This window comes from Oncorhynchus tshawytscha, linkage group LG10 (assembly GCF_018296145.1).
Source record: "Oncorhynchus tshawytscha isolate Ot180627B linkage group LG10, Otsh_v2.0, whole genome shotgun sequence".
NCBI classification, from domain to species: domain Eukaryota; kingdom Metazoa; phylum Chordata; class Actinopteri; order Salmoniformes; family Salmonidae; genus Oncorhynchus; species Oncorhynchus tshawytscha.
Window position 1 is genome coordinate 16,524,857 of NC_056438.1, and position 12,390 is coordinate 16,537,246.

The 12,390-nt window shown below is 41.7% G+C and overlaps 1 protein-coding gene across 2 annotated transcripts; it reads left to right on the forward strand.

The window, feature by feature from the left end:
* The first annotated feature begins 892 nt into the window (after positions 1-892).
* Positions 893-9,821, forward strand: LOC112259882. Of its 2 annotated transcripts, none has more exons than XM_042328215.1 (5): positions 893-1,301; positions 1,447-1,743; positions 3,347-3,607; positions 3,826-3,983; positions 8,761-9,819. In XM_042328215.1, the coding sequence occupies exons 1-5, from the start codon at positions 1,253-1,255 to the stop codon at positions 9,175-9,177; spliced, it is 1,182 nt and encodes a 393-aa protein (XP_042184149.1). In that variant the 5' UTR covers positions 893-1,252; the 3' UTR covers positions 9,178-9,819. The 2 variants fall into 2 exon arrangements, with proteins under 2 accessions (XP_042184149.1, XP_042184150.1); XM_042328216.1 differs by having other exon boundaries at positions 894-1,301; positions 3,510-3,607; positions 8,761-9,821.
* Positions 9,822-12,390: the final 2,569 nt, after the last annotated feature.

Genomic DNA, 12,390 nt, shown 5'->3' on the forward strand with positions numbered 1-12,390 from the left:
GACAGAAACATACTTCCTTGTCTAGCTTATTTTGTTTTGTCGACATTTGTAAAGTTTACCGAAAACGTTTCTGTTTCCATCAGGACTGTCATAAACATTTTTATTAGACATGTAACTTACTTTCCTCGCATAAACAGGTTGGATGGAAATCTGGTTACTGATCAATTCATTAAGTTAGGGAGATGGGTATGGTGCATGGTTGGAATGTTTCAGTTTTCCCCCAATTGTGTCATACAGTAAACTTTCGGTGGCTGTTATAAAGATGGACATCCCATGGAAATTCAGTAGTGCCCTGACACACACAGAGAACCCAAGTAGGAAATATACTGAAACAACTCTTCTCGGAAGATAACTTGTCAACAGGAACCTAGCTGGTTTTGAACTGCGGCCTCGTAGTTACAATAATACATATCGTTCTGATAAGAACTGTACTTCTCATTGTCAGATGATCCCAAAAGAGGAACCAAGGAACCAAATGCATCTCAATATGCAAATAAGTGTTCTCAGATGCATATACGATAATATCTAGCCTGGATACCAGTCTGTTTGTGCTAATATGGCACTCTTGTACTTCGTGTCATGTGACAAATATAAGGGGTGGAATGTTAGCACAAAACAGTTCTGGATTAATGAAATGGCCACCAGACTATTTACATTGACCCCCCTCCATTTGTTATGTACACTGCTGCTACTCGTTGTTTACTATATATGCAGTCACTTTACTACATGTACAAATTGCCGCACACTAACTCGGTACCGGTATCCCCTGTATATATCCTCGTTATTGTTATTTATTGTGTTAATTTGTATTATTTTTTTCTTTAGTTTATTTGGTAAAATTTTTCTTAACTGTTCTTGAACTGCACTGCTGGTTAAGGGCTTGTAAGTAAGCATTTCACGGTAAGGTCTAGGCTTGGTGTATTCGGCGCATGTGACAAAGTTTGATTTGATTTCAGACTAACGGAGACCATGCTGTTCCAGATAATAACAGAACATTGCCCACATCTGTTCATGCAAAAAGTATGTAGAGTAGATCATCTATTTATATAACTTGGGACATACTGTTGAAACCCCCATAGTTTCTTTCTAGAGTGGTAAAAGTGACGTGAGAGTCATACGCATGTGGGGGAAGTTGTGGGGTGTTTTTTCTCACGGTTGCGGGGAACTGCAACAGGTGTTAAATACTAGAGGGTTTAATTAAATATCACTTTGACAGAAGCCAAGAAGTCAGGCTTTTGATCTCTCAAACATTATGGATATTCTGGGTTCACTACTAATAATTTTGCTGGGTACCATCACAGGTACAGAATTCTACTCTATGATTTTTAAAATAATATGAATTATATTATGTGTAGGTATAAAGTACAGTATATCCCATTATTGGTATACCAAATAAATAAATAAATAAACTTTCAAAATGTGATCCTGCTGTTCCTTTGTCTTTAGGGACCAGGGCAGATGTCCATCCAATAGACAAATATGGGTTGAAGGGCGGTGCGGTGTGTTTGACAGTTAGAGAAAACCCTCTTCAAGAGATGGCGATGAAATGGATGACTGATAGCAATGTAATAGCTGTGAAGGAAAAAGTTTCTCCTCGATACAAGGAGAGGGTCGATTATAACTCCACAGACCACTCTCTTTGTCTCAGGAAACTGGAACAAACAGATACTGGAATCTACATTGCATATAATGTTGAGATATGGAAGGAGACACAAATGGTCAAATACAATTTGATGGTCCAAGGTAAGTTTTGTCAAGGCTTTTTTACATTCCACTCATTAGCTACGTTTCCATAAATTTGTCCTTTAATTTTGGTTGTCAACATTTAGAAAGTTCGCATATAAAATAGACAATTGCCTGCTACCAGTGGTGTAAAGTACTTAAGTAAAACTACTTTAAAGTACAAGTTAATATTTACTATTTACATTTTTGATAATTTTTACTTCACTAAATTCCTGAAGAAAATAATTTACTTTTTACTCCATATATTTTTCCTGACACCCAAAAGCATTCGTTACATTTTGAATGCTTAGCATGACAAGAAAATTGTCGCGCACTTATCAAGAGAACATCCCTGGTCATCTACTGCCTCTGATCTGGCGGACTCACTAAACACACAGGCTTCGTTTGTAAATTATGCCTGAGTGTTGGCGTGTGTCTCTGGCTAAAATGGTGCTGTCTGGTTTGCTTAATATAAGGAATTTGTTATAATTAATACTTTTACTTTGTACTTAAGAATATTTTAGCAATTAGATTGACTTTTGATACTTATTTAAAACCAAATACTTTTAGACTTTTACTCAAGTAGGATTTTACTGCGTGACTTTTACATGAGTCATTTTCTATGAAGGTATTTTTACTTTTACTCAAGTAAGACGATTGGGTACTTTTCCCACCACTGCCTGCTACCGTGCATTTTCATTGAACTGTCGATGACATCACACCTGAACAAATATAAATTCTACGCAAAAACCTAGTGTAGAATAAGAATGAAGTGGCTGCAGTGTTTCCAATATCCATTTAGACAAATTGCGCATGAATACATTGGCGACAGCCTGTATTCCCTACCACCTATCTGGTTCATGTCTCAGGTAGCCTGCAAAAGCCAGCATGGATAGGATGCAAGAATTTACTCATATTTGCCATATTCTAATAATTATCATGTGCCAACGTATCTCCACGGTCCGCGCCATGGGGAAACTTACACTCCTGTAGATCTGAAATAATGTAGTGGTTAAACTTGCATCCAGCCAACCAGGAAACCAAGGTTAAGAAATTCAGGCATTCTTCAAAAGTCAAGACAATCCTTTTCCTGCAAAGAAACATTATTTTATAGTTTAAAAGCAAGCAGTAGACATTTAGAATTAAATGTTATGTGATGACTATTACATAACAGGCTGAATCACAACCGGCGGTGATTGGCCTAGCGTCTTTCGGGTTTGGCCGGTGTAGGCCGTCATTGTAAATAATAATTTGTTCTTAAACTGACTTGCCTAGTTAAATAAAGATTACATAAACACATACTAATGACATCACTTGCCCGCTTGCCTTCAAAATTATTCGGCCATGATGATTTATATGAAAACACCGTTTCTGTCATCATTTGTTGCAAAAAATAAAAAATACATATCCATCCCTTTCGAAAGGATACAATTTCTGTCGATCTTTAGAATGTTTATCTCGTAGCTGCCTTTCCATTACACATGTGGCAATGTTTTTCTTTTGCTTTTGTCGAATAAACCTGAATCAATGCAAACGTGCCTACTGTCACCTGCTTGGTTTGATGAATGATCTTTTAGGACATCTTGACATTTTTGTAAACCCCTGATATTATCACTTATTTTAGAAGCTGTTTCCAAACCAGTCATGGAGGTGGTGTCGCTCTCCTCCAACTATAGTGATGGAATGTGTGACGTCACAGTGAACTGTTCAGTTACAGGTGTGTGGGTGTTGTCTGTCTGTGATGGAGGTCAGTGCACACTGTCACAGCAGTCTCTTTCACACACCAGAGTCAACATCATCATCTCCAATGACAACGGGACGATCCAGTGCACTGGCAAAAATAACTTCAGTGCAGAGACCAACTCACAACGCATGGAGGACATATGTAAGTCTAATTTACTAGCTTCCACCTTCTGTGCATACCATTGTACATTTGTTTATCAAGAACGTTTTAATATCATTGCAGTAATTATAATTATATTACAGTTATATTATTTCCCATAAAAAAACAGAATAACAAAATGTGTGTGTGTGTGTGTGTGTGTGTGTGTGTGTGTGTGTGTGTGTGTGTGTGTGTGTGTGTGTGTGTATGTAACCTCTCAGGTAAAGGTGAGAAGAAGGGGAGAGCTTCAACATTACCAGTTGGGACCATTATGGGCAGCGTTACTGCTCTTGTCTTCTTTGTTGGTGTGTTATTTGGTGTAGGATACATCATATTAACCAGAAGACGGCAATCCCCTAAAGATCAGCAGCCAATGCAGGTACCCGCTCTGTCAATCATGTTTAACCTCCTAAAGTCGATGTCTATGCCCCCATCAAAACCCGTATGTTTAAGCTAGATATATCTGGGGCGTATTCATTTCGCAGTAGCAAACGCAATGAAACAGGAGGCATCTACCTGAATTTGTCCAACAGAAACGTTTTCTGTTTGGCTAATGATTACACCCCTGCGTCTCAATCCACAACATCTGCCGAAGTCGGCCTTCCACAGCTGCGGTGGAAGGTGGCAGAGCTACAGCAGTGTTTGTCAGAGCAGGACACAACCTAAAAATTGGTCCAAAGCGTCCCAAAAGTTTGGGCTACACACTACTATCACCCCTCTGGAAAGATCACTCTCAAGAACACGATGGTGTTCTTCGGATTGCTCTAAGACCCCAACAAGCCTCAAAAGACTCATATAAAGGTAACCCAGTACCAATTTTAAAAAATCTATGGAAATATTTTTGTGCCCTTAAAAAAGGGGGGTACATTTTTTTTATCTCTCAGATCTGTTTTGCCATGTATGAATGTGTTATTCAATGCGTTTCTGAGGGATAATAGCAGTAACACCAAATTTCCTCAAATATTTTTTTTAGATAATTTTTTGATACATAAAGGGGTCCTAAAATTCAAAATGTAATTGCTAAATGATCCACGGTGTGAACATCTTAAAACAATTCAATATGTCAGCTTAGTAGAAACCTTGGCCCTTAGGGGACTTATGAGAATGCTACAGTCTTTGTGGCACAGCAGAAAGATCAGCGTATCCCAAAACCAGAGGTTGTGAGATTAAATCCCAGATGGGGTCATATTGAAAAGTCAGTATTAAGTAATCATGTCAAACGTAATTGTATTTTTGTTCAACTTTGAGCAGTTGTTTTGGGCCCTGTTCAGATTTTCTGAGGATAGCTACAGCTCATGTCTTTTTGGAAGTTGAACTCAAATCTTACTGCTGGCCTTGTCCTAAGAATCACACCACCCCGCCACCATCCAAAAAACAAACTCGATAACTTTAAAGGCCTGATTGCTTGGATCATTTTAAGATGTCCCCCCCTCCTCGAAGAAAAAAACATAAAAAATGGTACATGTCATTGTTTTTGGGCCTGCTGTATCTGTAGGCTCTGCAGTAGTCACATCGTCATCAGAATCACACATTTCTTACCTTTCTAACAGTACTAAGCGTGCATAGGAGTTATAGTTTTGAAACTGAAATGTACTTTATTAGGGTAGTATACAATATTATGTGATTTAGAAAATGCCACCAGAGAGCGTCAGTGTTTAAGAGACAAGATTTTTACAATATTTTAGCTGAATATAAATAAACCACATGCTGTTTAATTACTTCCCTTATGAAAATAAATCATGAAATTTGAGCTGATATTTTCACATGTGAAAACAAGAGACACATGGGAGGTCAGTTCACATGTGAAACCCTGTAACACCACCTTTTCATGTTATCAGCTCACATGTGAAACCCTGTAACACCACCTTTTCATGTTATCAGTTCACATGTGAAACCCTGTAACACCACCTTTTCATGTTATCAGTTCACATGTGAAACCCTGTAACACCACCTTTTCATGTTATCAGTTCACATGTGAAACCCTGTAACACCACCTTTTCATGTTATCAGCTCACATGTGAAACCCTGTAACACCACCTTTTCATGTTATCAGTTCACATGTGAAACCCTGTAACACCACCTTTTCATGTTATCAGCTCACATGTGAAACCCTGTAACACCACCTTTTCATGTTATCAGCTCACATGTGAAACCCTGTAACACCACCTTTTCATGTTATCAGTTCACATGTGAAACCCTGTAACACCACCTTTTCATGTTATCAGTTCACATGTGAAACCCTGTAACACCACCTTTTCATGTTATCAGTTCACATGTGAAACCCTGTAACACCACCTTTTCATGTTATCAGCTCACATGTGAAACCCTGTAACACCACCTTTTCATGTTATCAGCTCACATGTGAAACCCTGTAACACCACCTTTTCATGTTAGCAGCTCACATGAATGGCATGTTATCAGCTCACATGAATGACATGTTATCAGCTCACATGAATGACATGTTATCAGCTCACATGAATGACATGTTATCAGCTCACATGAATGACATGTTATCAGCTCACATGAATGACATGTTATCAGCTCACATGAATGACATGTTATCAGCTCACATGAATGACATGTTATCAGCTCACATGAATGACATGTTATCAGCTCACATGAATGGCATGTTATCAGCTCACATGAATGACATGTTATCAGCTCACATGAATGACATGTTATCAGCTCACATGAATTACATGTTATCAGCTCACATGAATGACATGTTATCAGCTCACATGAATGACATGTTATCAGCTCACATGAATGACATGTTATCAGCTCACATGAATGACATGTTATCAGCTCACATGAATTACATGTTATCAGCTCATATGAATGACATGTTATCAGCTCACATGAATGGCATGTTATCAGCTCACATGAATGACATGTTATCAGCTCACATGAATGGCATGTTATCAGCTCACATGAATGGCATGTTATCAGCTCACATGAATGACATGTTATCAGCTCACATGAATGACATGTTATCAGCTCACATGAATGACATGTTATCAGCTCACATGAATGACATGTTATCAGCTCACATGAATGGCATGTTATCAGCTCACATGAATGACATGTTATCAGCTCACATGAATGACATGTTATCAGCTCACATGAATGACATGTTATCAGCTCACATGAATGACATGTTATCAGCTCACATGAATGACATGTTATCAGCTCACATGAATGGCATGTTATCAGCTCACATGAATGGCATGTTATCAGCTCACATGAATGGCATGTTATCAGCTCACATGAATGACATGTTATCAGCTCACATGAATGACATGTTATCAGCTCACATGAATGACATGTTATCAGCTCACATGAATGACATGTTATCAGCTCACATGAATGGCATGTTATCAGCTCACATGAATGACATGTTATCAGCTCACATGAATGACATGTTATCAGCTCACATGAATGACATGTTATCAGCTCACATGAATGACATGTTATCAGCTCACATGAATGACATGTTATCAGCTCACATGAATGACATGTTATCAGCTCACATGAATGACATGTTATCAGCTCACATGAATGACATGTTATCAGCTCACATGAATGACATGTTATCAGCTCACATGAATGACATGTTATCAGCTCACATGAATGCAGATTCACATGTGGAATTTGCAGTTTGACATGTAAAACACGTATACATGTGAAAAACATTCAAATGTTATCAGGTGTAGTTAAAAAAAATGTTGCATCCCCATGTTTTTATATATATAGTTACATGTTGCTTTTACATGTCGTCACATGTTATCACATTAACTTCACATTCGATCACGTGAAATTCATGTGGTTTTTACGTAAGGGTAGAATACAGCATATACATGTAGAGTGGGTAAAACAGTATATAAACATAATTAAATTGACCAAATTACTATTTGCATAGAGCAGCAGTCTCTAAGGTGCAGGGTAGAGTACCGGGTGGTAGCCGGCTAGTGACAGTGTCTAAGGTTCAGGGCAGGGTACCTGGCGTAGGCCGGCTAGTGATGACTGTTTAACAGTCTGATGGCCTGGAGATAGAAGCTGTTTTTCAGTCTTTCGGGCCCAGCATTGATGCACCTGTACTGTCTCTGCCTTCTAGATGGTAGCTGGGTGAACAGGCCGTGACTAGGTTGCTGAGGTCTTTGACCTTCTTGGTCTTCCTGTTACTCCAGGTGCTGTGGTTGCGGGAGGTTCAGTTGCCGTACCAGGAGGTGATACAGCCCTACAGAATGCTTGCGATGGTGCATCTGCATCAGTCCACGTTCAGCTGCTTCGTTTTGTTGACGTTGAGGGAGAAGTTATTTTCCTGACACCACTCCGCCAGGGCTTTCACCTCCTCCCTGTAGGCTGTCTCATCATTGTTGGTAATCAGGCCTGTTGTGTCATCAGCAAACCTTGATGATTGAGTTGGAGATGTTCGTAGTCACGCAGTCATGGGTGAACAGGGAGTACAGGAGTGGGTTGAGTGCACACCCCTGTGGGGCCCCTGTGATGAGGATCAGCGTGGCGTATGTGTTGTTGCTTACCTTCACCACTTGGGGTTGGCCCGTCAGGAAGTCTAGGACACATTTGCACAGGGAGGGGTTCAGGCCCAGGGCCCTGAGCTTAGTTTTGAGCTTGGAGGGCACTATTGTGTTGAATGCTGAGCTGTAGTCGATAAACAGCATTCTCACATAGGTTTTCCTTTTGTCCAGGTGCCAAAGGGCAGTGTGCAGTGCTATGGCAATTGCGTCATCTGTGGACCTGTTGGGGTGGTATGCACATTGTAGTGTGTCTCGAGTGTCGGGTAAGGTGGAGGTGATATGATCCTCAACTAGCCCCTCAAAGCACTTCATAATGAGTGTTACGGGGCGATTTAGTTGTTACCTTTGCTTTCTTGCGTACAGGAACAATGGTGGACAAATTGAAGCAAGTGGGGACAACAGACTAGGAAAGGGAGAGATTGAATATGTCCGTAAACACTCCAGCCAGCTGGTCTGCACATGCTCTGAGGACTCGGCTTGGGATGCCGTCTGAGCCGGCAGCCTTGCAAGGGTCTTACTCAGGTCAGCCAGAGATATCAGGAGCACTCAATTCTGGTGAGCGGTCAGGGCCACATCAGCGACTCTGTGTTGTTTCTCACATTTCTCTTCTTCTAACAGGTCGTTATTACAGAAGTTGACAACACAGTGGCTGCTATACCAGGAAGACCAGAACTACCAAACACCCCTGGTTCTGAGGTGACATCTATCTATGTCACTGCAGGCAGACCAGGAGCAGTACCAGCATCAGCATTAGAAGAACACCACCCAGTGGACAAAGGGTACACTTTACCAGAAGAAAGTACAGAACCACCGGCAGAGGCACTCTACAGCACTGTGCAGCAACCAGCGGTAGAAGAGCGCCACCTAGTGGACAAAGTGGGCTGTCCAAAAAGACTGAGGCCAGGACCACATAGCCCTTCTGATGCAGATCCCACATCAATCTACAGCACAGCCAGCTATAGCCCAGCACCACACAGTGGACAAATGGACAAATATGGGAATAATGTCAACAAACCAGACAAACTACCTTACTAAACTACCCTTCCATTCCCCTGATGTTACATTGACTAAGACTTGACCCATAGACTTAGATACTGAAGAAAAACAGGGAAGTTACAAAGAGAATTTAGATAACTTATTTTTTTATATTGTTTATGTCTAATTTTAACCATATTTAAATTGGCAATCTGTGATTGCTACATCAATTTTGGAGACTTTTAAGTTAATTATATATAACTATTGATTAATATAACTTATGCTTGTTTAAACTCCATTGTTTGTAAACAATGTAATTCTAAACAGACACTGTATAGCTTCAAAACATAGTTATAAATGTAATTTTGATGTCGTGAATGGTCAGTCCATAGCATCCATAGCCTCATCTATGAATTTAAGTGGTTACATTTCTCCAGCCCCATCACTAAGCTGTTAACCTCAAAAAGGTGGCAGCATGACGGTATTCTTAGTATTTGAACTGCAGATGTCCCCTTCAATGATACATTGTTTTGCATAATGTGCTATTTTCTGTATTTGAAAATGATAAAACATGTTGATGAATACAGCAGCACTTTACATGCTTTAAAATAAATGTTATATACAAAACAGTTGGTTTTAAAATGCGGGGGCCCCTTCAATCAACTAATTGATGTATTGATTGGGCTTTCAATCAATCAAACAAGCAATCAACAGTCAATCAATCAATCAACCAACCATCTGAGTATGTCATTATTTTTCCACAATTATTTTTCTAATACATACTGTATATCTAATTGTTCATATTCTGAGATCACATTTACAAATATAACTATAAAAGGTATCCATCTATCCATTTCAGTAGCTGTCACATCCAGCTGGTTATGGGAAGGAACTACAGAGGTATGGCAGTCAATTATGGCTAAAAGCGGAAGAATTTGTCCTGTGAACACAATCTGAAATATCGGAGTGGCTGTGGTTCCAGATTTTCTGGATCCTGATTTGCCGTGGCTAAGATAGAGATTTCCAATTGCTGACTTTTTTTATGTAGCTGCTGCCCACTCCGCTGCTTACGTAGCTGCTACCCACTCCGCTGCCTACGTAGCTGCTGCCCACTCACCTGCCTACGTAGCTGCTGCCCACTCCGCTGCCTACGTAGCTGCTGCCTACGTAGCTGCTGCCCACTCCGCTGCCTACGTAGCTGCTGCCCACTACACTGCCTACGTAGCTGCTGCCCACTCCGCTGCCTACGTAGCTGCTGCCCACTCCGCTGCCTACGTAGCTGCTGCCCACTCCGCGGCCTACGTAGCTGCTGCCCACTCCGCTGCCTACGTAGCTGCTGCCCACTCTGCTGCCTACGTAGCTGCTGCCCACTCCGCTGCCTACGTAGCTGCTGCCCACTCCGCTGCCTACGTAGCTGCTGCCCACTCCGCTGCCTACGTAGCTGCTGCCCACTCCGCTGCCTACGTAGCTGCTGCCCACTCCGCGGCCTACGTAGCTGCTGCCCACTCCGCTGCCTACGTAGCTGCTGCCCACTCCGCGGCCTACGTAGCTGCTGCCCACTCCGCTGCCTACGTAGCTGCTGCCCACTCCGCTGCCTACGTAGCTGCTGCCCACTCTGCTGCCTACGTAGCTGCTGCCCACTCAGATGCCTACGTAGCTGCTGCCCACTCCGCTGCCTACGTAGCTGCTGCCCACTCCGCTGCCTACGTAGCTGCTGCCCACTCCGCTGCCTACGTAGCTGCTGCCCACTCCGCTGCCTACGTAGCTGCTGACCACTCCGCTGCCTACGTAGTTGCTGCCCACTCCGCTGCCTACGTAGCTGCTGCCCCTCCGCTGCCTACGTAGCTGCTGCCCACTCCGCTGCCTACGTAGCTGCTGCCCACTCCGCTGCCTACGTAGCTGCTGCCCACTCCGCTGCCTACGTAGCTGCTGCCCACTCCGCTGCCTACGTAGCTGCTGCCCACTCCGCTGCCTACGTAGCTGCTGCCCACTCCGCTGCCTACGTAGCTGCTGCCCACTCCGCTGCCTACGTAGCTGCTTCTCAGCGCTTCACTGCTGCTTCCTCTCCTTTATTGGCGATGATCGCCTTTGTCTAGTGTAGCCATAGAGATTGATAGAGAACTCATGTGCCCAAAAGGCCGTTTTAACATGGTCAGTGCCATTGAGGGCTTTCACCCTTTTGAAGTAGTCAGCTGGCTGGGACTTCTATGGGTTAAAACAGACAGAATGCTGTAACCTTCATAATGGCCTTGAATATTTATTCAAATTGACACGTTTATTATTTATTTCAGCTGTTCAGGAATATGAGGCATAGGCTACGTCAATATGGTTCTGAAGAGGGTGAATAATATAACACATTCGCAGAACGTCATCCGGATGCTTAGCTTTAAGAGGTTTTCAAAAAACTCTGTATTCGCAGCCACAGCCCTCAAATATAGCTTGGAGGCTACTCTGCGTTAAGATTCAAATCATACATCATGGGTCGGTTTTCCTGGACACACAATAAAAGCTATTCCTGCACTATTAACTACTTGAAATAGAGAATCTCCATGGGATCTTCTTCTTAGTCCGGAAGGTTTAAATCTGTGTCTAGGAAACTGGCCTTTTACGCTGTCCTACCCAACAATACGGTGCCTTGTGCTGGTTACTCATTCAATACACTGCATTTAGCAGCACTATGGAGTGGCTGCCGACTTTTACAGACTGAACGACTCTCCCAGATTCTGTTAGATGGTTCAACACATGGACAGTCAAACCAACTATTTTTATCTCTGGAACAGTGTTGACCAAATAGGACACAGTTTTCTATTTCACCATTAGGCCCATGGTTGTTTGGTTCGTCAGAGTCCCAGTACCTAAAAAAGGGAGAAGAGAACCCATTACTCCATACAGTATGTCTCAGCAGAAGGAAATATTTTCGGCCAAATATGTTGACACTTTTCTTGAATAATTTACTACTGCTTCTAAAATAAGTTGAAATTTCACACATTGTTGGATTATTGGATTTTATATATTTTTTTATTTAAGTGCACAGTGTGGTTCCTGAAAGGTCAAGGTTGACTGTTTTGCCCAGACATGGTTTACGAGGACATAATCAGAGAATCATAGTACTGTTCTTAATACAGAAAGGTACATAAGAGTGGAAATACTGGAGAAAAAAAACATGTATTTTTATTTTACTAGGCAAGTAAGTTAAGAACAAATTCTTATTTACAATGTTGGCCTAGGAACAGTGGGTTAACTGCCTTGTTCAGGGGTAGAACAACAGATTTT